This window comes from Misgurnus anguillicaudatus, chromosome 17 (assembly GCF_027580225.2).
Source record: "Misgurnus anguillicaudatus chromosome 17, ASM2758022v2, whole genome shotgun sequence".
NCBI classification, from domain to species: Eukaryota; Metazoa; Chordata; class Actinopteri; order Cypriniformes; family Cobitidae; genus Misgurnus; species Misgurnus anguillicaudatus.
This window is the reverse complement of record NC_073353.2, coordinates 35,325,059-35,350,852: the sequence shown is the minus strand read 5'-3', so window position 1 is coordinate 35,350,852 and position 25,794 is coordinate 35,325,059. Positions and strand designations below refer to the sequence as shown.

General features: G+C 36.3%; 1 protein-coding gene across 5 annotated transcripts in view; it reads right to left on the bottom strand.

The window, feature by feature from the left end:
• The window catches only part of itprid2 (ITPR interacting domain containing 2), a 63,961-nt gene that overhangs the window by 28,852 nt on the left and 9,315 nt on the right, over positions 1 to 25,794 (bottom strand). For 4 of the 5 annotated variants that reach the window (XR_012358139.1, XM_055214742.2, XM_073854680.1 and 1 more), the window contains exons 2-8: positions 14,442 to 14,640; positions 13,946 to 13,988; positions 10,733 to 10,782; positions 9,787 to 9,840; positions 5,397 to 5,439; positions 5,219 to 5,317; positions 1,662 to 1,870 (exon numbers count right to left, since the gene is read on the bottom strand). Coding sequence is in view for 4 of the 5 variants with exons in the window: in XM_055214742.2 (XP_055070717.2) it covers positions 1,662 to 1,870; positions 5,219 to 5,317; positions 5,397 to 5,439; positions 9,787 to 9,840; positions 10,733 to 10,782; positions 13,946 to 13,988; positions 14,442 to 14,598 (655 nt within the window). In the remaining variant the exon portion in view is untranslated. Of the gene's footprint in view, positions 1 to 1,661; positions 1,871 to 5,218; positions 5,318 to 5,396; positions 5,440 to 9,786; positions 9,841 to 10,732; positions 10,783 to 10,983; positions 11,212 to 13,945; positions 13,989 to 14,441; positions 14,641 to 25,794 lie in introns of those variants that run through there. The other variant, XM_073854681.1, reaches the window with a different exon arrangement.

The window sequence follows — 25,794 nt, the reverse complement described above, 5'->3', positions numbered from 1 at the left end:
GCATACTAAAACCAAGCAACAAAACCAAAAGGTTAAAGCCTCACCGTACCCATACGGTCAACAAAAACAGGCCTTATTACAAACCTCACACGTCCCTACCCTCACCCTGGTTCTTCCTGTTGGCTTTGTCTTGGCTCGGTGGGAATTATGCAAATGTAGGCCAACACTCAAGCTGGCACAGAGCTGGCACATAGCTGGCACAGAGGCCGAACCCCGATGTGAGCAGATAGCAGATTCAGCTCTTCTGAGCCACAGCCTGCTTGTCAACTTCTCTCACCTTCCCTCTTATTTCTGTCTGTGCCTCGCGGTGGACAATGGACGCGTTGTGCTCTAATTCTGCCGAACATCCCCGTTGACCAGGGAGTGTTTAAGGGGTCTACTTGGAATGAGTGATGAAGAAATAGAGGACAAATGCAAAGCTTTACATTTACATTTATGCATTTGGCAGACGCTTTTATACTTGCACTACATTATCGCTACGTGTAAGGTATAATTGACGGCGGGCCGTTGAATTATAAGAAAATAATGCACACCCAAGGTGGTAATGCAACATGACATATAGCGGAGTCCCTTTACACCGTGTGTGTGCATTAATTTCAAATAATTCAAAGGACCGAAGTCAATTATTCTGCTTATACCACGGTTACCAAAAATATTGCTCTGGTGCCTATTTTTAAGACATTTTAAAGGTTAGGTGTGCGGTTATTGAAAAATAATCAACACCCATGGAACATTTCTCAGCAAATCACAATTAAGCATTCAACAGCCCCGTGGTATAAATATATTTTATCAATACGTGAGTTCCTGGGATCAAACTTTTGAATTAATAATGCAATGCTTCTCCAATTCATCTACAGGAACTTAAACTTGAACACACTTCTTGTGTAGGACCTGTAGTTTCTCAAACCTTGTCCCGTTTGCTTTGGCTACTGTATGTTTAAATAGTCTAAATGAATAATGTCCAATAATTGTGCTGTTTATTTGATATGCAGACTGTGTTGTTTTAGCACTGATTTAAAGCTCTTACATTTTAATAAGAGATGAGTAAGACATATTTGTTTTAATTTTGAAAACCATTCATGGTTCCATCGTGCATAATAATAGAAAAGGCATTTAAAGCAACACTATGTAGTTTTTTACCTTTAAATAATGTCTATAAAATTATTTCAGTGATAGAACAACTTTTAACTGGACAAATTGTACTGTTGCTGCAACCTGAGCAGCCTCCTAGCTGCTACAGGCACACTCTGAAAGTGGCGGTGGAGGGTAGGAAACACAGCCCGCCCCTCCCCCTGCCTGCAGAAGAGGGTCTGATACCAGGCACTGTTGCGCTTTTCAACCACATGGGGGAGCTGTAAGTCATTTTTACATGGAAACTACATAGTGTTGCTTTAAAAAAAAAAATGTGTACATTTTAATTTGCACAATTTTATTGCGATTTTATACTTTTTTGGTCGTAATTTTTCGCACTGTGATCAATCGAAACTATAAAGATTATTCTCCAAAAAGTGCTGGAATAATTTACCAAACTATTTACACAATGCACCTTTGCGTGTCTAATAATCTTATTTCTCACAACATGCACAGGCACAAATGAAAGAGCCAGGGGGTTGAGATACGATCACGTGTCTAAAATGGTATTGACAGAGCGGTTGACATACTTGTCAGGGCGTAGTTTGGGTTCTCCACCTCCATGCGTTGCATCTGCGCACCCAGGTAAACTTTGATGTCGATGCCCTTGGCTCTGGATGAGGCACTGAAGAATCGAGAAGGGATTTTTGAGGCAATGTCCGGTTCCTCTCTTCCAAAACCGAGATTGTACAGAATTTCCTCTGGATCTTCCTCATACAGGTCCAGCAATTCAGAAACACTGCAGGGGACCAAACAAATACAGTATGAAAAACATACATCACCAATGACCTGCAAAACGGCACCAAATATTTACCCAAGTATAACGTTGTCACTGCAAACAGATATCTTTAAACAATCCAACCGTATTACTTTAAAGTTAAACTACTAAAATGTATCTTAGATTCACATATTTTCACACTGATGAAATTGAAGCAACTGGTTTTGTTTACACCACAAGCATGCGAGGTGGTGGTTACAAAATCAACCCTGATTGGGTAAACAGTTTTTGAGATACAGACTCTTACATTAACCCACTTATTAAACAGTAACTTATAAATATAAATTCTGATTCAAGGTGAAACTGTTTTAGTTTGAAAAACACACACATTTGTTGTACATTCAGACTCAGAAGTAGTCTTATAATCTAATGATGAGATTAAGAGCATTAAAGTTTGATTTCACATTGATTCACATGATCAATATTAAAGATATCAAGGTTAAATATTCACAGATTGCTCTTTACATAATATACAATGATTTTATGTAGAAAATAGTAAATAAAAACAATTTAGAGGGGTTTTCCCAGGCAGGGTTACATAGTGCTCACTACACTACATGTAGTTTAACAACATTTTTGCATGTACTTTATAATGTAAAACAGAACCAGCAAAACTACATTGAACGGGCAACCAAACTGTTGTCTGTTACTGTTACAAAATACAACAATTTCACACTAAATTATTATTTATTTCAGTAAATGATTGATTAATAATTTGACGTTTACCAATCAGAATCATCTACTCAAGACTCATGTAATCATTTCAAATAGAAATAAGGGGTTAATAAGGGGGGTCATAAGGGTTAATTTTATGAAACTGAGATTTATTAATCATCTGAAAGCATCTGAACAAGTAGCCTATGATTTGTTAGGATAGGATACTAGGATATTTGGCCGAGATACAACTATTTGAAAATCTGGAATCTGAGGATGCAAAAAATCTAAATATTGAGAAAATCGCCTTTAGAGTTTCTTAGCAACACATCTTTTTAATAATAAATACATTTAAATTAACAAATATCTTCATGAAACATGATCTTTACTTAATATCCTAATGATTTTGGCATAAATAATGGATAATTTTGACCTTTGCCATTGTTGGCTATTGCTACAAGGTGGTCATTAAAAAGTATCAGGTACTTAAAGGGATAATTCGCCTTAAAATGAAAATGCTGTCATCATTTACTCAACCTCATGTTGTTCTAAACCTGTTTTCTTTATTCTGATGAACACAAAAGAAGATATTTTGAGAAATGATGGTAAACACACAGCAGATAGTGACCATTGACTTCCATAGTAGTAATAAAAAATATGATGGATTTTAATGGGTACCGTCAACCATAGATATGTATAATAAAGGCTAGATGTCTCGCCCCCGCGCTGCTGGCCAATTGAGTGGAACGTCCGCATTTGGCGGCCATCTTACCATCTTAGCATTTTGTTTTAATGATGCATGTACTTTTAAAAGACCACAACTTGCTTAATTTTCTATTGATTATCAAACGGTTTGGTTTGTTATAAACATCAAAGATGTACCTATGACACTGCATACTTATACTAAAAAAATATAATTTTCATGAAACATGTTAAAGCATCCAGAATTATAGCCACGTTAATAACGTTTGTAAGAAACCCAACCATTTGAAAATCGGTAATTAAGGAAGTTATGGTCATTTAAAACTACATGCAAACACAATGCTACAAGTGAGCGAGCTCCCTGTGGTAAGATGGGCGCCAGGTGATGACGTTCAAGACGCCGCCGTAACACATCTAGCCTTTATTATACATATCTATGCCATCAACTATGTGCTTACCATCATTTATCAAAATATTTTCTTCATCATTTATCACAACACTTCAAACATATTTTTTCCTACTATGGAAGTCGATGGTCACTATCAGCTGTGTGTTTACCATCATGTCTCAAAAATTTTTTGTGTTCATCAGAAAAAAGAAATTCATAGAGGTTTAGAACAACATGAGAATGAGTAAATGATGACAGAATTTTAAGGTGAACTATCCCTTTAAAAAAAGTAAGCCATACGAAGCCGTACAATGAAAAGGAAAGTGCCATAATATAATCTTCTGGCTCACTCCTATGCTGTAACTATGCTTCAAATTAGGGTTGGGCGGAATGACCAAAAATCTATTCCACGGAATGAGTCATTTTATTTCACGGAACGGTATATTTCACGGAATAAATGTTTTTCATTTTATATATTTTTTATTATAAAAATGTACAAAAATTTGCAACTCACTCCAGCTTTTAACTAAATGCCCACCGCAGTTTTAAATTATGAGCAATTTAAAGTTAATAATGTTAAAGTGAAAATGCCCAGAAGATAACAACAGATTAAGTCTTGCAAAGACAGAATCTTGTTTATAATTGAGTTATTAATTTTATAGACTATTGAAGCTATAGTATGCCTTCATTGTATTTTGTATTTATGCATGCATTACATTAAAAATAGGCAATATGTAAAATGAACAGGTATAAATATATGCAAAAACCTACAGATAGGATGAATACATATAGCATATATGAGAGACGAAGCTCTAGATATTATAAATATGACAGGTGCTATGATGTAATGATCATGAAGTCTGTTTTAAGGTCTTGACGCCCTTTACTTTTTATTAGACCTTAACATTTGCCTCTCTTTCTCGTCTTTCCGATCAAATATGTTTGTAAGCAAATGGCGCGTCAAACTATCGCTCTAGCAGCGCACGTGTCACTGATATAAACGCGAGTTTTGTCTTAGCTTGCTTAAAGTTCAGAAAACTTTACAACTATTAGCATTATGTTCAAGAAGAACTCTTTATTTGGCGTCGCAGCTCCTTGCGCTTGCCTAGAGAGACCTCTACACGTGAGAGAGAGAGAGAGAGAGAGAGAGAGACTCGCTGCGAGACCCGCGGTGGATTCACTGGCAGTTATTATAAAAGTTACACAAATAACTCGTTCATTTTTTATGAGTGAATTATTTTACTTGTTTCCCCGTCACACCAACTGTTAAGTCTAACAAGCGTGAGGGCAGAGTTAGCCACGCCCACTTATTTGCATTCCGCGGAATAGACGGAATAGAAAAATTTGTTACGTCTGACATTTTATTCCGCGGTAACGGAATATACCGTCATACCGCCCAGCCCTACTTCAAACTTAAATCCAGTTTAATGCACACCACAAAAAGTCTAAACAGCAAGTAAAAGCAGCTACAATCTCCTCATCCAATCACTTGTAGAGTTGCGACCGTTGCATGAGCCCCAAAAATGTTTTATGTATGATTTTAGTACACAAGCGCTGTAAAGTACCTGGACACTGTGGTGTTACTCTTTCCAGAACCCGTGGAGTTCATGCTTCGACCCTTCTGCTTAAACTGACTCCTTTTGTCCTTGGCCGGCAGTTCATAGCTAAAGATAAAGAACAGTGAATCACCTGCAAACATACCAATATAGTGGGATATGGGGGTATTTTGGAGTATCTACTTACCCATTGGCCTCTGGATTCGTTTTGCTGTTCTGAAGGTGATTGGCTGTGGGGAAAAAAAATGAGAGATTAGATGCCAAATTCCAATGAAACCACTCAATATAATCACCTGTCGAGCCCCGACTGAAGCAACAGCATTATGTGAGTTTTCACGCAGGTTACTCATTATTTTTAGTCTTGTATACCAGTAAAAATTTACTAAGCATACTTAAAACATAATACATTTGATTGCGAAGCAAATTTAAGATTATAATGTTAGTTGTGAAATTATTTAAAAATCTTTATAATTAAAAAATAATGTTTTAATAAACGTCATTTTAATAAACAAATAGTCAAATATTCATTTATCATCACCTCAAACATCTGCATAAAATATTACTACATAATGTCCATCCAGAAGATACTGACATCGTCAAATGCATCGTCAATTAATTCGTACACCATTAAAAACAAAAATGTATTTGCGGAATTAGACATTTAATTAATAAAATGTTAAATAAGTAAGGAATAATCGATGACAGGTCATTAAATTATAAGAAAATAATGCACACCCAAGGTGGTAATGCAGCACCATGCGAAGCCTATTTTTAAGACATTTGACAGGTTAGGTGTGCGGTTATCGAAAAATAATGCATACCCATGGAACATTTCTCAACCAATCAGAATACAGCATTCATCAGACCCGTGGTATAAAGAAACTTAATTTAACATGCATATTCCCAAGATGTCTTATTATTTGTAAAAAGTATGCAAACAAAAAATACTAATAAAGTGCATTATATCATTACTAAAAAAGTGTTTGCAATGCCATTTTACAAAAGCAATTTATTTCACTGAGCCCAAACAACAATTCACATTGTGGAACATTTCCTCTCAGCACTTACCACACAATGATGGAATTATAAGCAGTGACATTTAAACCTGCCAACAATTTGTGCTACAAATCACATTAGACGCCCGGTTTTACTTCACTAAAGAAGACAGGAATGAATACAGAGCAATGAAGGACATTGGCCAGATCCTCTGCAGCCTAAAGCCCTCTGCACAACCGCAGGTGAACGAGAGTCACTCGTCCTTCAGCTTCACGTGAAAATACTCAACATTTCCACAGAAATGCAATTCCCATAACTAGTGTTGCCTGATTCCTGTTCTCCAGTTGGTATGAAATGAGGGGGCTGAGCTATTCAGAGGAACCAGTCTCAACTCGCCTCTGTGCATGCGAACACAATGGAGAGACGAAGTGCTGACAACAGCAGCAGCAGCTTGTGGAGAGGTAAAGTGGATAAAGTCACCCTTGCCTTGTCATGTTGGTTTAAACTAGTCCTTAAAGAAGTAAAAAAAATTGTCTTTTTATAATAAACCAGCATGCACAAGCTGACAATGCTGCTTGCAAATTTTTGTTTATTATTGCAACTTTTCGTATACTTTCCCCTAATCTTAAAGTATTAGTCCATTTTCTTAAAAAAAATCCAAGTAATTTACTCACCACCATGTCATCCAAAATGTTGATGTCTTTCTTTGTTTATTCAAGAAGAAATTATGTGTTTTGAGGAAAACATTCCAGGATTTTTCTCATTTAATGGACTTTAATGGACCCCAACCAGGGGCGTAGCCAGTAATGGGCCAGGGCGGCACTGGCCCGCCCACATAACTCCCTGGCCCGCCCAGGCAAGTTTAATCAAAATACATTTTTTGTTTATTTTTATTATTCAAATGTATTTAAGAAAATATATTAATATAATCCTGATTTATTGTTGACCGGTGTGTGTATAATTTGCTTTATAAAAAAAAAGGAGTTGTTAAAGCAAGTTGTAGGAAGCCTCCGGAACGTAATTGGTTGCTGGGGGCTCTGGCAGCCAGACAGCTAACTTTGCTAACTGCTTTTTAAGCTAAAAATTGCCACAATAATGGCTAAAGTTTCTTTAATGTGTTATTTAAAAAAGCAAGAGTTGAGGAAGACGATACGCCACTGCCTACATTTGCCGAGTCCTACCAGCCCAGTTCTTCAGACTCATCAACCCACAAGGCGGCTAGTCAGGCGCGCTGGTGGCGCCGGTTGCCGCTTGCTCCCTGGCGGCAGTTCCAGTGCGCTCTCCGGTCAGACTGACACAGGTTGACCCGCCGATCTAACGGCAATTGATGAACCACGTACAACCCAATTTGAATCCACGAGTACTACTCGCCTTAAAGACCTGTGCCTTTTGTTTTTTGAAAAATAACTCTGTGACTCTTTGGACTATAATGAGATCATTTCTGTTTTCAACATTAAACCCAGGCGTTTGCGTCTTGTTTTGTAGAATGAAAACAACAAAGGTAAGCCTGTTGTTTAACTCATTGCCTTAATATTTGCTTGGGAAGTGATTTAACTAAGTGGTGTGTTGGTTATAGATGTATGCCTTATAGGTTAAGTTACATTGTTTAATTTAAACGAGTTGCTATTTTTTGGCACAAAAGCTTAATTTCCACCAGGATGATTGCACTGTATATGGTTGATTTAATATAAATTTGGCAGTGTGTTGTTATTTATTTCAAACCGTGCTCTGCTGAGAGTTTTCATTATTTCAATTTCCTGTTACTTTTAGCCTACTTTATTTCAGGTGAACTGTTTTGCACTACTGACTAGCCTAAATAAGACTGCCTGGCCTGGTTTGTCCAGCCTTTGTTGAGCTATGTGTTGGTTGATCATGTTTTATTATTGCCTTCACCGAAAATTGCAAAGGAAAGATGTCACTGTTTATGCAGATTGTCAATTCTTTTTTTCTACTATAAGGTTTAATTATTATTAAAGTCATTTTATTCAAGGATAAACTATTGGCCCACTCACTTTTGCTCCGGCCCACCCAAAATACAATTTCTGCCTACGCCCCTGACCCCAACCCTAACAGTTTTAATGCAGTTTAAAATTGCAGTTTCTAAGGACTGCCAGCGCGAACTCACGTAATACGTCATCACGTCAAGAGGTCACGTATGACACATGCGATACTACGCCCCAGTGTTTACAAGTGTGGAGAAAGAGGACCGTTCTGACGTTGTTGTATGTCGCACGTAACACATAACAGTTTTAATGTAGTTTAAAATTGCATTTCAACAGAGTTTCAAAGGACTCTAAATGTTCGCAAATGAGGCATAAGGGTCTTATCTAGTGAAACGAAATAAAAAAATATGCACTTTTAAACCACAACTTCTCGTCTATCTCCGGTCCTGTGATGCGCCAGCGGGACCTCACGTAATTGCGTATTGCTGTGGAAAGGTCACATGTTACATATATGAAATGCACATTTGCGCACCATTTTAAACAATAAACTGACACAAAGACATTAATTAGTATCATTCAACATACAACAACGTCGGAACGGTCCTCTTTCTTCACACTTGTAAACAGTGGGGCGTAGTTTCGCATACGTCCTCCGTGACCTCTTGATGTGATGGCGTATTGCGCAAGGTAACACTGTTGCGTCACATGACCGGAGATATACGAGAAGTTGTGGTTTAAAAGTGCAGATTTTTTTTTTCTTGCAAAAATGACAATTGTTTCACTAGATAAGACCCTTATGCCTTGTTTGGGAACATTTTGAGTCCTTTGAAACTCTGTTGAAACTGCAATTTTAAACTGCATTAAAACTTACGTGTTGGGATCCATTAAAATGAAAAAAAAAATCATGGAATATTTTCCTCAAAAAACATAATTTCTTCTCGACTGAACAAAGAAAGACATCAACATTTTGGATGACGTGGTGAGTAAATTATCTGGATTTTTTATTTTTTTAAGAAAATGAACTAGTCCTTTAATATGATACTTTTTTACTGTAACTTTACTGCATGTGCACATACTGTGGGATGTGTGTTGTATAAAGCATTTCGCCATATATCACACGGTGCATGGTTATATACGTGACAAATGATACTTGAAAAAGTTTTACAAGCCTTTTCATGTTAGTAAAGATTAACCTTAAAATGCACACACAAGGTCACATTCATGCACTAAATATCAGGACCTTGTAGAATCAAGTTCAAGTGTCAAAGCTTTACTTCCCGACTACAATGACAATGTCTCACACCATGCAATCGAAGAAGTTATCTCAAGCACCAGTAAAATCATTTAACCAAAGTATGGCATGCATGCGCGTGCACGCTATGAGCTTACACGCCAGCACAAGACGTAATTCCAGAGAAGAAACCGCACAAAAGATAACAGACTCACAAGTCTTTCAAGAACAAAATAAACATATGACGAAAATAACGCGGCAGTCAATCTTGTTTGCCAATACCGATGACTTGTTGACACAATTACCCTTTAAGAAGCTATGTGAAACACTCGGGCACGTTCGTCACAAAGCAGCAACACTTGAGTATAATTACGTTTAATAAAGAGAGTAAAGTTGAGCGCACTCACCCTCGGCTCCAAGGGACAGGTCATCTTCAAAACTGCATCCATTCTTTAACGCTCCTGAAAAGTCCAAAGAAAACCTTTCAGAGAGCACTTTGCACTGAGCCTGCGTGACGAACAGGTGATCAATTCCCATTTTCTTCTCCATTGAGCCACTTGAACACACATGGGACACGATCCAAGCAGCTCTCCGCTGCCCGACTGAGGCATTTGCTTGCACGCAATTCAGAGGTTAAAGGTAAATATTTACACACTTTGGTGCAAATACCTGTGAAGTTATTCGAAGGACTGCTGATGACCGGAACCAGAACTGAAATGCATAATCCTGATCTTTTTGGTGACAAGCTCTCAGAGAAATGTTGATCTAATCGAGCGCTTATTTTTGTCGGAATGTGTGGGGTCTGTTGTTGTTCCCAAGGCAGCATATGCTTGTGTGTGTAAGGAAATGTACATGTGTACTTTAGCGCTATGCAGCGTGAGAGATCTTGCTCCAAAGTTCACAAGGAGTGGTGAAGAGGTACACGAAAAACTATCCACTAGTGCAGTTAAGGAAACGGTTCACATGCAAATGAATATCCGTCGGTATTTACTCCCCCACATGTCAACTGTTGTGTGGTCTGCTGTTATTTTTATATTTCTAGAGAATGACATAGCGGCACTTCAAAGGCATTGTGAATCATAACAGCAGTTTCAATGTCTCCACATTATTCCAAGTCTTCTTAATGCATAGCATTCAAAACACGTTAATGTTATTTACGTATTTGATATGAGCTGGACAGGAACTTTAGTTTTGCGCACCGTCATACTGTTTCAGAACTTATATGAACTGCTTTAAGTTCTTAACAAGAACATGAACTATACACCTTATATTTCAAAGACAGACTTCAACATATGTGGAGCTCTTCTTTACATACAGCAAATAAACATTTTGGTCTGAAGAACATGAACTCACCTTTGGACGGGCTGGTGCCCTGTTCATCCAAAGAGGACCCAAGCGGAGTCCTGTTGACAGATGAAAAACATTGCGTCCATAAACATTACGTCCACTCTCCATTTCTCTCACTCGAGCAGAAACACAGAAAAACAAAAACCCTTGACGTGTCCCCTTAGGCTCCCTGCCAGTTCTGTGAACCCATAAAAAGCAACATATACCACACGAAATTCACATAAAACCGACGTGCATTTTCTTTCTTGGACACTTACAGATCATCGTCGCCGAACCCACTCGCAACTTTCATTAAGACAACTTGAGACGCAAATGGCGTGAGAAAAACACCGGTGGCGGGCCTAAGAATAGCTCACGCGCTGCCCGCGTTACACAACGCCGGCAGGACCGACAGCAAGGTCTTTAGCCTCCGGATATCCAGCAAACTCTACAGCGAGAAACTTACATTTCCTGTCAGCCTGTGGGAGGATATCTGTTCGGTCTGTGTGTTTAATGATAATGAGCAGGAATTGGGAATTAGGACAGTAGTGCCACGAGGTATTTTTATTGACCTAGCGCGTGGTGCGATACTCAAACAGTTCATTTGAGTCATGGCTGAACGAGTTCAACGGGAATTGATGATAGTTCAGAATCTGATTAGGCAGACATCACAAGAAAAAAAATCACCTAGAATTTGAAACGCTGTCATTGTTTGCCAACTCCAGTGATGTACTGTGTGCACAATTTATTTATAAATGTACACATTCCCATAACAGCCCATGTGCACTACAGTACACTGCAAAAGATAACTTTTAGCATTTTTGTCTTGTTTTCAGTACAAATATTTAAAAATACTTATATTAAGATGCATTTTCTTGATGAGCAAAATGACCTAAGAAAATAAGTCTAGTTTTTAGACCAAAACATAAAATTTGTGCTTAAAACAAGCAAATAAAAAACAAACAAAAACAAATCTCTCAAGGGGTTAAGAAAAAAAAATCTTTGCAGATTGTTTTTGCTTGTTTTAAGCACAAATTCACTTGAAGTATATTTTTTGTCTTATTTTTTGACTTATTTTCGTAGGTCATTTTGCTCATGAAGAAAATGCATCTTGATTTAAGAATTTTTAAATATCTGCACTGCAAAAATGACTTTATTACTTAGTATTTTTGTCTTGTTTTCAGTACAAATATTAAAAAATTCTTATATTAAGATACATTTTCTTGATGAGCAAAATGAACTAGGAAAATAAGTCCAGTTTTTAGACGAAAACATAAAATGTGTACTTAAAACAAGCAAATAAAAAACAAACAAACAAAAACAAATCTCTCAAGGGGTTAAGAAAAAAATCTTTGCAGATTGTTTAACCAGAAGTATATTTTTTGTCTTATTTTTGACTTATTTTCTTAGGTCATTTTGCTCATGAAGAAAATGCATCTTGATTTAAGAATTTTTAAATATCTGCACTGCAAAAAATGACTTTATTACTTAGTATTTTTGTCTTGTTTTCAGTACAAATATAAAAAAAATTCTTATATTAAGATACATTTTCTTGATGAGCAAAATGAACTAGGAAAATAAGTCCAGTTTTTAGACGAAAACATAAAATTTGTGCTCAAAACAAGCAAACAAACAAACAAAAAACAAAAAAAATCTGTCAATGGGAAAAAATCTTTGTAGGTTTTTTGCTTTTTTTAAGCACAAATTCACTTAAAGTATATTTTTTGTCTTATTTTTTTACTTATTTTCTTAGGTCATTTTGCTCATCAAGAAAATGCAGCTTAATTTAAGAATTTTTTAATATCTGTACTAAGTGGGAACGTAATTTTTACGGTGTATATACACAGCAAAAAATTATTTTAAAGAAAAAAAAGAAAAAAAATCTTAGTATGTTTGTCTTGTTTTCAGGAAAAATATCTCAAAATTCTTAAATAAAAATGCTTTTTCTTGAGGAGCAAAACGACCCAAGAAAATAAGTCTAGTATTTAGACCAAAAATATTAAATTTAAGTGATTATGTTCATAAAACAAGCAAAAAAATCTGCCAATAGGGTAAGCAAAAAATCTTGAAAATTTTTCAAGAAAATTCAAGAAAAAATTGCTTACCCCATTGGCAGTTTTTTTTGCTACTTTTATGCACAAAATCACTTACATTTGATATTTTTGGTCTAAAAACTAGACTTATTTTCTTGGGTCGTTTTGCTCATCAAGAAAAAGCATCTTAATTTAAGAATTTTTTGATATTTTTACTAACACAAGACAAAAATACTAAGATTTTTTTTCGTGAAAATCATTTTTTGCAGTGCAGAAGAATATAAAACAAGATTGGCACACTAAAGCTCCAAAAGTATCAAACATTTTTAATCATGGACTGTTATGTAATGTTTGACATTTTGAGCATGCACAAATCCAACCATTATACACTGCAAAAAATGATTTTACCCAAATTTTCTGTAGTTTCTTTAAAAACGGTTAGTTCAAGCATTATGGTAGCAACACAAAGATCAAAATTCAGGACTAAATGTCTTCTTTAGGCATCGTCTGTGTTTAGTGTGACCTCTCTTGGCACTAAACACATGTTGAGGGTTTTTGAGCAGAATGAAGTAAAAAGACTAATTTCTTTAAAATTAAAAAATTAGGATTTAATTTTATTCAGGTTTAAGGATACTGCAGTTTCTGCTATTGCTCAAGTGGAAGAGGAGTTTACCCTAAAAACTTGACACATCAGTTTACATTTTTATACAGTTTTTAATATATACACATTTCCTGTATTTTTTGGATGTATTCAAGAGACTGAGAAACAATTATATATGATCACTATACATTGCAAAAACAACAAATCTAATTCTGGCATGGTGGCCTAAAACTTTTGCACAGTACTGTAAACCAATTGCAACAGCTTTTCTTCTTACTTCTAAGAGTAAAACAGTCGTACATCTCAACAAACACAGACTGTGAGGCTGAGAGACAATCATGCCCCAAAAAACTTTAGGGGAAAACATCAATCCTCACGATTAATGATATTCCTGACTTTGGGAAAATTGCTGCTCTCGTCCAAACCTGTTAAGTTATTCACACTATTCTCTAAAATGTACTGCACCAAAACGGAGGACAGAGGACTCTTGTTTGTCAGAGCGTTAAAAAAGCCTCCGTGTAATTTGTTTATTTAACAATTCACGTCACACCGCGCACACAGACCTCTTACATCATTTGCGTTGGAAGTTCATGAATGTCGACTTACCTGCAGCCATTGAGCCAGCTCGTTATTTTGTTTGGTACAGGACCTGAGGGCAAAAAAATGAGAGCTATGAATAAATGTCCTGCATAATAAGCAAATTAATTTCCTTAAATGCAATGATAAATAAACAGTAAGCAAGACGTGTCACTCCTCTGGCTGAAATTGATGACCATAATGCTATTTTATTTGGTCTTAACAGGTTATAATGACTGGCATGAAACTGTATCAAATGCTGTTCCAAGCACTATCATTTATCAATAATTGCAAATATTGAGTTAATATTGCTGTTCGTTAAATAACAAGGTTATGCCTTGTTATAGGAAATTATGAAATGACAAAAATATTTCGGAGCAAATACAAAAATATCAAGATAAACACTATAGCACCATACGCTAACATTCACTAGTATGAATAACTACTGCCAAGTACTTAGTAGTAAATACCAGTACTCCCCACAGAACTATAATACAATTTTTTTTAAACTTTGATAGTTTAGTACCTGATTGTGTGGCTGTGGACGGCTTATCCTCTATAGGCTGGGCAGACAGCTGCTCCTCTGCGCCCTGGTCCTGAGACTCAGAAGCCTGCCAGGAGTCTCGGCTCTGAGCCCAGGCCTTCCTTTTAAATCTGGCCGGGGGGGCATCGCACTCCTCCATGTCCTCTGCTTGGACGGAACGCTACAGCGGGGGGCGGTTCACCTGCGAGATGCAAAAAGGACGGACTCAGACCAGAATTAAATGACAATGGCCAGGCCTCCAAAATGGAATGGAGGTGCTGTCTTGTGTCATGTAAAATCAACTCTGCAATGAAAGCCTAGCACAGACATCAGGCACACATCATAGAGCTATTTAGAACAGAAATGCACAAGCAAGCCTTTGATGCATCACTTGCATGTAAAGTTACAGGTGACAATGGAAACTGCAACGTGTGATATACCAGATGGCGGTACATTAAAATGAACTGTCTGTCTGCATCATACAGAGAAATTTGCCTACAGACAACAACTCTCGTGCACATGCACATCTAATTTTGCACCTGCAGAAGACCAACAGGAAAACAGAAACATTGAAGGTTTGAATTAGTTTAATAAGGTTATAAAACCCATGCATATAAAATAAATATATGCAGTATACGCTTTAAAAAATGCACATGTTTGGGTAAAATATACATTATTTTTGACCCAACGTTGGGTGAAAAAGGGACAAACTTAGCCTGATGGGTTGTAATTCAACATATGCTGGGTTGTTTCAACTCAAAATGATTGGCTGTTTCAACCCATTGTTGGGTTAAATATTACCATTTTTTGGGTTGATTTAACTCAACGGCTGGATCGTCCCATTTTTGACCCAACGCAAAAATAACCCAGCATTTTTTTAGAATGTAGACAAAACGAACCATTGGGTTAAAATGACCTTAAAAATTACCTAACCAAGTTAAAAAAAAGGCAGAAAAGGTTAAATGTTCATGTTTACTAATTTTCATGGCATAACACTCTAAAAAATGCTGGGTTATTTGCAACACAACTTTGGGTCATATGGGGACAAACCCAATCAGTTGGATTTTATTTTTAAAGCTATGCTGGGTTTTTTCATCCTAAAATGCTGGGTTGTTTTGGTCAAATATAAACAATTTCTGGATTAATTTAACCTGACGGCTGGGTTTGTCAATTTTTGACTACGAGCTGGATTAAAAATAACCAAGCAGCACCAAATGGGATATAATTAGGGTGTTTTCACACCTAGTTCGTTTGAGCCCTCCAAACGCTCTCAGATCAGTTCATGGTGTATATGTGAACAAACCAAGTGATCTCAGACCCCCCTAAAAGGACCCAGAAGTGAACCGAACTCAGACCACGTCAGGAGGTGGTCTGAGTACGGTTCGCTTTTGGGTTCTTTTGTGGTTCGATTTCTTTTTGATATGTGAAATCAATGAGGTCCCGGTCCGCTTTGCGTGTCGTTTGGACATTGTATCCAAATCAACTGCTGCACAGAAAGCTGGGATCTGAGTTCTTATGAAGTTGTGATGTGAACACCAAAAGGACTGAGGTCACATTCAGCTAGTTCCTTTTGTGGTTCACTTTAAGTGAACTAGGTTTGGTTCTTTTAAAATGAACTATATGTGAAAACACCCTAAAAAAATATGAACACTTCTAAACATACACAATTGTTGCATGACTTTCTGACTTACTTTCTCATGTTGTAACAAATTGAAAGTCTTACATGTTTCTCAAGTTTACAAAAAATATTTAAAATAATAAAAAATAAGGTCGCAACAACACTTACTACCTAACCTATGTTAACGGTGATGTGTGTTATTAGGGTTGGGTATCGATTCAGATGTGTTCCAGATCGATTCAATTTCGATTCACAAGCTATCAAATCGATTCGGTTTCGATTCTCGGTTCAATTTTCAATTTTGGTTCTCGGGTTGGTTTTTATACTCGATTCTCGATTCAAGTCAATGAATATAGATTTAATACAAATCCGCCATCTTAAGCACTGAATGAAAGAATGACGGGCTCCTTGGTAACATCGCGCAAAAAAAGAGGGTGACATCTAGTGAAGAAGACTAGTAATTTGATTAACGTTAATCTTACGTTCAATGTTTGCAGAAAAAAATATGGAAAAAAATAGATTCTGCTCTTTAAGAATTGGTTCTGAATCGACCACGTTTAAAAAAACGATTAATCGAAAAATCGATTATGTTGCCCAGCCCTATGTGTTATATTTAAATAGTGAAATATATTTACTGCCAGAGTATCTTAATACTGCCATCCCAGCTTAATATGCAAAGTATGCTGTTGATACTGTAGGCTAATTCTTATGAAGTCGGTGTTGGGGGGGGGTGGGTTGGGATAAATGCTTGTAACAAAAGTCAAATAACAAGTTGAGCAGGAAATGTCTGTTTAGTTGAAAGATTACGAGCTGGTGCGGAGTCATTTCCTGCTTTGAGATCTGACACTTTTGTAGGAACTGATGACTTTCACCGAATGGGATGGATTCGTAATTTGACATCTCCTCCCCATAAAAACAAACACTCAATGCTATTAATAGCATGTGGCTATTTTCAGACTCATTTTCATAAGCTGAAATACAAATGAAAACATGGTAAACCACAAGCGCCACATTTTATTACCAAAGTTTGGTGAATACAGGGAAAGTGGTTAAAATGTAACGTAAACCATGTAAAGTAACATTAGATATAGATAGAACACCAATGTAACTTATTTTAGCCATGTAACTGAATACGTAGAGAATGATGTTGTTACACACCATTCACTATCACAACATTTTACCCTGATAGGCTGTTACACAGACATTTACCAGATCAATAAAAATTAAATGTATTGATTATGTATTGAAGACAGAAAATTTAGAGATTTTGAAAGAAATAACACAATGTCACATAAAAAAATAAAATTATCTGAGATGACATTAAATTATACAAAATTAGTGTTCATCATCCAAACTGATCAGAAATCAGATTACAGAGAGAGCCGTGAAATAATATTTTGTAATTATAAAAGCCAGTAAGCAAACACAATAGGAAAAACTAAATCCAGCATCACTAAATCCAGTCTGCAACCATGCAGACCATGCAGTATGTGCATTCTCAGAGAAAAGGTACAAAAGCTGTCACTAGGTCAGTACCCTTTAAAAAAAAGGGTTCCCACACCTTAGTTAACTTCAAATTCAAGGACCTTTCAAGGACTTTCCAGGTCCAATACCCTCAAATTCAATGACTAAATGTGGGGGCAAGGTTACATCGTGTTACCTTTTAAGATACATTGTTACAGTTCCCTTTCGAGGGAACTCGCGCTGCGTCACTGCAGTGACACTTTGGGGACGCCTCCACGGGTAAGTGCGCCTGAATGTGTATATCAAATTCAACCAATAATGAGGCTTAACGATGAGGGATGAGGGAGCCTGGAAGTATCTGAAATATTGCCAAAGACGGCGTTACAGGGACGCAGGAAATATGGCAAGGGAGACGCAGCGTCTCGTTCCCTTCTCGAGTTACATACCGAGACGTTTTCATGTGTCTAACACAATTACGCAAAAAAGCATTTTGGTATGAATCAACATTTGCATACAGAAGATATAAGCATTTAAAGCGAACTGTTTAGCATGTGTGCTTAAAAGGCTAGAAATTTGATGACATTATGGATTTATGGACAATATGGATTTTTTGCATAAAATTGATTCAAGCACTTTCAATGACCTGTATCTATGTATATTTTAAAAAACTTTCCTGGGCCTTGAATTATTTCCTGCAAAATAATGTAAACTGTGACATATTATACCCAAAAAAGTCTTCATACTACCAGTAAAATGTATAAAAAATTGGATTATCTAATATTTAGATACTTTGACCCGACCATATTTTCCTTAAGTGTTTTTTTATTGCTAATGCGACCTTTTTACACCACAGATTGAACAAAATGAATCATTGCTTGGTAATTCGTTGACCTAAATTGGTATTATCTAATTGTGTACTCGCAGTACATTTAACATCTGACAGCTATTCAAACTAATTAATTTGTGAGACAGTCTAACAGAAAAACAGCCAAAACCAGTGAAATATTAAATAGTTTAACTCTCAGTTCTTGTCATAATTTTTTACCATTATCTAAAGTATAGGGAATTTTTTTTGACAGTAACTGTACATAAATGGTACATATTAGGAACTTTTTAAAGTGGTACTGTCCCAGTGACAGCTTTTGTACCTTTCATTTCTGAGAGTGTGTACAGTGTACTTATTTTTAGACTCATAGAGAACTAAAGAACAGACATTTTTTTAGAAAGCAAAGCCATTTAGCTCTCGAAAAATGACTTTTCATAACACACAATGATGTATTACGCTAACACTCAAAACGTCTTTGCTAATGTCAAGATAATTTACACCTCACTTTAGCAAACATTTGAGCATTTCAGGCTGGAACACTGTGTTCAACTACGTTTTCTGTATCACTCACTACTAACCCCTTTACATGAACCCTGCAAATATAAGTCCTAACATGACACGTTGTTTAATATGCACTAACATGCTTGCAAAGTTTCATTAATAAAACAGCAATGCCAATAAAAGAGTCAGGGATGTTGATGGATTTTAAAAAGAGCCAACAGAAAATACTTTTGTCCACGGATAGGGTAGAGCAGCAACACACAATACGTGAGTGCAACACGCTTCGCTCCTCCTAAAAAAGAGGAGTTGTTTAATATCGTAAACACAGATCTCATGCTTGCCGCTCCGCTTTGGGTCTGCGATTTGTAAACCGAGTTGCATACTCTGCTTTAGATGGGTAAAGTCGAAGAACATGGACAGGGAAAGAAGTGACTTCGCATAAATAAGCACTATTTATCATTGAAAAGTATGCCGTCCATCCACCGATTACAGAACAGATATCCAGCTGTGACTGTTATGAATCTTGTGTTATGTAAGATGGTGGAGAGTACAGCTGGGCTATTTATCAAGTATTTACAATGTATTGCTGGCAATATAAAATTAAAGGCACAATACACAAGAGTTTTGCATAATATAAGGGGACATAAAATAATAAAAATCCGATTTTTTATTTAAAATTGGGTCACCATGCTTCTATCAACCTAGAAAATGTAAAAAAAAGAACAACCCAGTAACTTAGTTGTGGTAAACCATTCTCTGCAAGCATGTGAAAAAATAGGTCATTGAAATCTGGCTCCACTTGTGATGTCAGAAGGGGACAATACTGCCCCTTAATCTGCACTTTCCAACCACGCCACTGCCATTTAGAATATCGAGTAAATGGCTTCAGGAATGAAAAAGTTAGGGCTGGACTTGAATTCGAATTATTTGGTTCATTGAAGGTTGGGATATATTTTCCCAAGCCTCACGCTCCTGCCATTCCTCGTAACAGGAAGTAAAGAGAGATTGTTTAGAAGAGATTTGCATTTTTGATTAAAGATTATGAGGGTACATTCTTTTTTTTTTAATAATGAAGCTCACAGATGCGCTTCGGGGTATAACGATAAATCGTGCGATTTGCTTGCTATGCTTCTCAATGAATTATGGTGAAATGCGAAGTACCCTTTACACACGCATCTCCAGGAAATGCCTAAAAACATATTTATATTGCTTATCTTCAAACCTTTTCAGGTATTTTCATAATAATAAAGAATATTTAAAATGATTATGTTTGACGATTGTGGCTTTTTCAAATGCATGTTACCCATACGGCAAAAAATACATTTATGGGGCCAAAAATATATTTTAAATAAATGCTAAAAACATTTTGTAGAAAGTAATGCTCAATTGAATATATTTTTCAATTTGGAAATATATTTAGTTTTAACCTTCATTTATCAACATATATTTCAAAACGTATTTCAAGGGCAAGCAAATACATTTTTACACCCCACATGGCAAAAATGTATTCTTTGCCAAAAAATATTTTAAATGTATGCTAAATACAAGTTAAATTTTATAAAGTATATTTTTGAAGTTGAAAATATATTTAATTTTAACTTTTTTTAAAATTTTTATTTTCACAGGTTCGTAACATAAACTAAGTTTTTTTTCCAATGCGACGTAAATATATTTCTATGGATTGAAATATATAGAGGGCAAAATATATTTTTTAATGCTTTAAAATTAATTTATTTTTAAAATATATTTCAAAATATAAAAAAGGGCCAAACATATATTAGTGAAAATTTATTTTGTAAACATATTACAAAATTTATATTATATTTCAGCAAATATATTTTTTTGGCCTTTTTTTGTACATTTTGAAATACGTTTAAAATATTTAAATGTTTAAATATATACATTTTTTGCCGTATGGGTATAAACGACTCAACCAGTGATTTTAGATCGATGATGGTCAAATAATACTAGGGCTGGAACGACGCGTCGACGTAGTCGATTACGTCGATTACGTAATTACGTCGATTTGCCGGAAATGCGGCGATGCGTCGCATTGTTTTCGTTTTCAATTGAAGGATGCTTTAGCTCCGACCGGTTAATACAAGTTTTATACCAAACTGCCAGAACGTGATCAAAAGTGTGGGAATACTTAATCAGAGACCAAATAAAAACATAACTGTGTAAAACTGAAATGGCATACCACAGCAGCGCAACATCTGTGCATGATCATCTTAAAAGAAAACAACCTGGAGCTCTCCGACCTCAAAATGACGCGACGGCAGAGTAAGTATTTGAATTTTTACAGTAAGTTTTTATACAACAATAGAATCAATGCAGGCATATATTGTGCTTAATACAGCTGTGTTTACATCTTAGTTTAATACGAGCTGCGAGACGCCTGACAGACACGACATTGCATCGCGTCTGGGCAGTATGTTGAAACAGTAAATAAAGAGCGGGACATGTTTAACTTTTTATATTAAGAAGTTATGAAATAATAAGTTACTGTGTTACACTGAGATAGGCATGTGCCCGCGTGCACTGAAAGCCAGCTGGCAGCGCGGAGTTCCCATAGCTTATTTTTTTTGCTATGTGCGCAGATATTATAAAAGCTCGTCTCGTTAGGTATTCCTGACATGCGTTTATTTAAAGTAACAGCAGCGTAAACGCCGTTTATAAAATATTAGAAGATCATGCTAACTAAATTTGTATTTACCCGAGACTTAAGAAAAGTTAAATGTTAAAGTTGATGCTAAATGAGAATGCAGTAACGTTACTACTGATAGTAATAATATTAACAGTAATAATATAATGGTTACATTTTATAATAAGGGTTCATGAATCACAATGAACTTATTTTTACTTCAGTCTGAACTAATGCTGAGTAAATGCATGTACTAATCATAAACTAATGAAGAGTCATCATTAAGTACAACATGACATGTTTTTTTAGTTAATGTATTAATAAACAATGATTTCATGTGAGTCATTTTGTAGTTAATGATGACTCTTCATTAGTTTATGATTAGCACTAGGGCTGGAACAATAAAGAGCGGGACATGTTTTAAGGAGTTATTATTCAGTTTGATTTATTTTTATTTTACTTCTTTAATATTAATATATTTTATTTGTTTAAGGTGAATAATGCCCCTTTTGCACTGTTTATGTTAGGCTGAATTAATGTTGGACTTGTTTTTATGTGATTTGTTATATTTTCCTTGGCACTGGCACTGTTTGTGTATTTGTTTAATTGAGAAAATGCTTCAATAAAATGTTGGCATTAATAGCAGATGTTACATTTATTATTTGTAAAAAAAATCTTTAGACTATTCGATTAATCGAAAAAATAATCGATAGACTAATCGGTTGAAAAAATAGTCGAAATTTGCAGCTCTAAATAATACATAAAAATCTGTGCATAATACTGCCTTTGTGATTTAGATTCGATATCGGACAGGAATATTAGAGGGTGTCACGATTTATTGTTACACCCCTACTAGCTAGTGGCCACAATTCGTGCTTGGTAAATGTCTACCAGTCACATCCACTTTGACAATTTCTGTCAACTCGTCTTAAGCAATTATAAGGTTTCAGGTTCACCCGACCTGGAGCGAACGCATTTTTTAGGGAGCGTTTGCAAATGATGCATTCTTGCTTTTAATAACAGCTAGTTGGCGCACAACAGAATGAAACATAATGTCTTGCAACAGACTAAATTACTATTTTTAAAATACAACAAACAAGTTGCATATAGCACGTCCCATCACCCTAGGGAGTTTTATTTTAACATCAAAGCAAAACACACACTGTTAGCTTAATTTAACATCTTGTTCTGCTTTGTGAACTATTTCAAGATCTCTGAATCTATGACAAATACCTGGATGTCAGAGTTCATCAATGCGCACCCTCCGCTACTCCTCTTGATCTCCCTCCTCCCTCTTTGCTGCTGCACTAAAAACAGCCAACAAAAGATCTAAAAACAACCATTTATAAACACTTTCAAAACACATGCTCTCACTATGACCTCTTTCTGTTTAAATGACGATGTCCCAGTTCCCACATCTCACGCCAGATCTGATCGGTTCTTCATCACGTCCGTCTCAAAGTCCCATTGGCCCCGAACAAAAACAAGCCTGGGGCTCCAAATCAAATATGCCACAAACACATAAAACCACATCCTTAAAAACATCCAACAATTAATGTGCGATCCTTACACAGATCTAGTATTCGTATCCATTCCGAAAACGCTGATTAAGATGTAAATTTTAAAGTTATATCTCTCGACTCCACGGTAACAATCTGTGTCTCTCAAAATAACCTTTAGTGCAAGTTTAATCTGTTATTTATCTTAAAACAATATGTGGGTGAAAAAGCCCATCTGATTTTACGAAAGAATGCCGCGCGAGCTCAAAGTAATGTTATCTTGCGACCGAGCAGTGATGTCATTAGCTTCAAAGCAGGCTTACCTAAATCTGGCACTGAGAGCTGCTCTTTCTGAACCACACCTGCAATGTTTTCTTCCCAAGTTAGAAACACAATATCCAGTTTGCTTTAGTGCCCTGGTGAATTGCCACCCTCAGTGACCTTTAAAATTGGCCCTGTACGCTAGCCAGAAGCCTGGTTCATGACATAACATGGCATACTGACGCAGCCCCTCATTGTGTACCTGTATAAATCTTTTTCTGATGAACACAAAAGATGAAATTTTGATAAATGATGATACGCACACAGCTGGTGGAATCCATTGACTTCCATTAGTAGGATAAACAAATACTTTAGAAGTATTGCAGGGTTTCTGGCGGCATTTTTCAGTTCAGGAGGCTTGCCTAAGCTAGGAAACCCTACAGCCTTTACTACGTCAAAAAATAAATAAATAAATAAAAAATAATAATAATTTGCTACAAAAAAGGCCATCAAGTGCATCTCGTAGAATAGCGCAGACGCTCTTCACACAGCGAGCGGCAACGCGCGCCACACGGTCGAAATGAGAAAGACGTGGTCCAGGTGTTGTTTCAGCAACCTGCTAGCTAGGTTTGACGTGCCTGTTGATTAAATATAATTGTTGAGCCCTCTTGCTCACGTTATTTATGTGCATTATCTAAATGCTACAGTAGTTACACTCCTTTAAGGTAATGTAATTAATATTGAAAATAATCAGTTTTTACAATCTTTGCGCTATCTATCATTGTTCGCCAGACGTTTTACAAATCTGCTTCAGTTTGTGTTTATTAACCCTTTAGTTTCACTTCATCACGCAGCTATTTTCGTTAGTTGTATCTGTTAAAAATTTTTTTTTCTGTTAAAAAGCATTTGGGCGTGTTACAGAGTATTTCTGAGCCGAATGCACTTCGCCAGGGTTCGTACAAGTTTAGGGAAGTTTTTTTCGATTACAGGTCCAGCTGACGTTTTAGGGGTTTTCTATACGCATCACTTCTTTATATGGGCACTTCCCCCGGAAAACCCCACCCACTCGTCAATCAGCGGGAGACGCTAGCACTTGCAAACATTCACATCAAGCGACAAAGCTTAGTTTAATTTCAAAACTCAACAATGGCACGAAAGAAGAACTGTGTTTTTGGATGTAAGGAGAAGAAAGTCAGCCTTATGGAAACAATGGATATAGTTTATTATCCGGGGTAGCAGCGGCGTTTTGCGTGTGTTTGATGCGCTGGATTTTCCCACCCGGGTCACGAGTTGCATGCGGTAAGTAAAACTTCTGTCTTATGTTGGAAATAGGCGCGTGCATATTATATAAATGACACGAACATATAGAGAATCATTAGTTAAAACAGTGTTGCATGACTCGTACTCGCTCCTCCCGTGGTATAACTCCTCCTTCATTTATTTGTACGTTATCGGAAAGAATCTGTAAAGCTAATCTTTCTTTTATAAATCTGATTAAACTAAAGACTCTTCAGAGATATAAAGGATGTAATACTACTCTATTATAGGTACTCCAGATTAACATGAAAATACAGAAATGCAGAAACAGCGTTTGTTACGTGAGCTTTAAAAAAAAAAATTTCATCATGACGCCCCTTTGATTGCCACGCCCCCAGCCACATCCACCCACCCAACCCTACCAGCTTAACTAACCGCTTTCTGCGGGAAACCCTGATGGGGAATACATTTTGATAAAATATGGTAAGGTTAGCACAGAGTTGATGGTTTCCATTGACGTTCCCATTGATGGAAGTCAATGGTTTCCACCAGCTGTGTGCTTCATCATTTATAAGATATGTATAGAAGTCTAGAACGACATAAGGGCGAGTAAATTATGACAGAATTTTCATTTTAGGGTGAACTATCCCTTTAAGATCAAAGATGCAACATAGGTATGGCATCAGAAGTTGTTTTTGTTTTACTTTAGATTTTATTTTTCTACAATCTATATAATATAATTATACTTTTTCTATAATTTCTATTAAAAAAATTCTATAAAATCTATAAAATTTAAAGGAAACAACAGAATGGTCTGGCTTTGTGAAATTAGGCTTAATAAAAAAAGCACCCACAGAGAGCCTAAATAAAAGTGCAAATTCACTCTCTGACAGTTCGGTGGCGCTTTATCAGACACACAAGCATTGTCACGGTTAGACGCCTGGCCTGAAATTAACTTCCGGTCTGTGTTTGTTAATCAATCTGGCTAGTGGCTAAACTGACCATTGGAACAAATATCTTGTTGAAAATAAAAATGTTTTGGTTTCCAAAACAAAGGGAGATAATGAGGCAAAAATGTAAGGATTTGTAGCTCACATTTATACACTTATTTTACACGGTAAGCATTAAAATGCGGCTAAACACGCCTGGCGGACACCGACTGTCAGCTTTTTTTTTCAGCCGACTGACAGCTTTCTTCAGCTGAGCGCTGTGGTTGCTGTGATACTTCTGCTTTGTTTATTAGTCATTGTACGATGCGCCGATTGGTTGTTGTGATATTTGTCCTG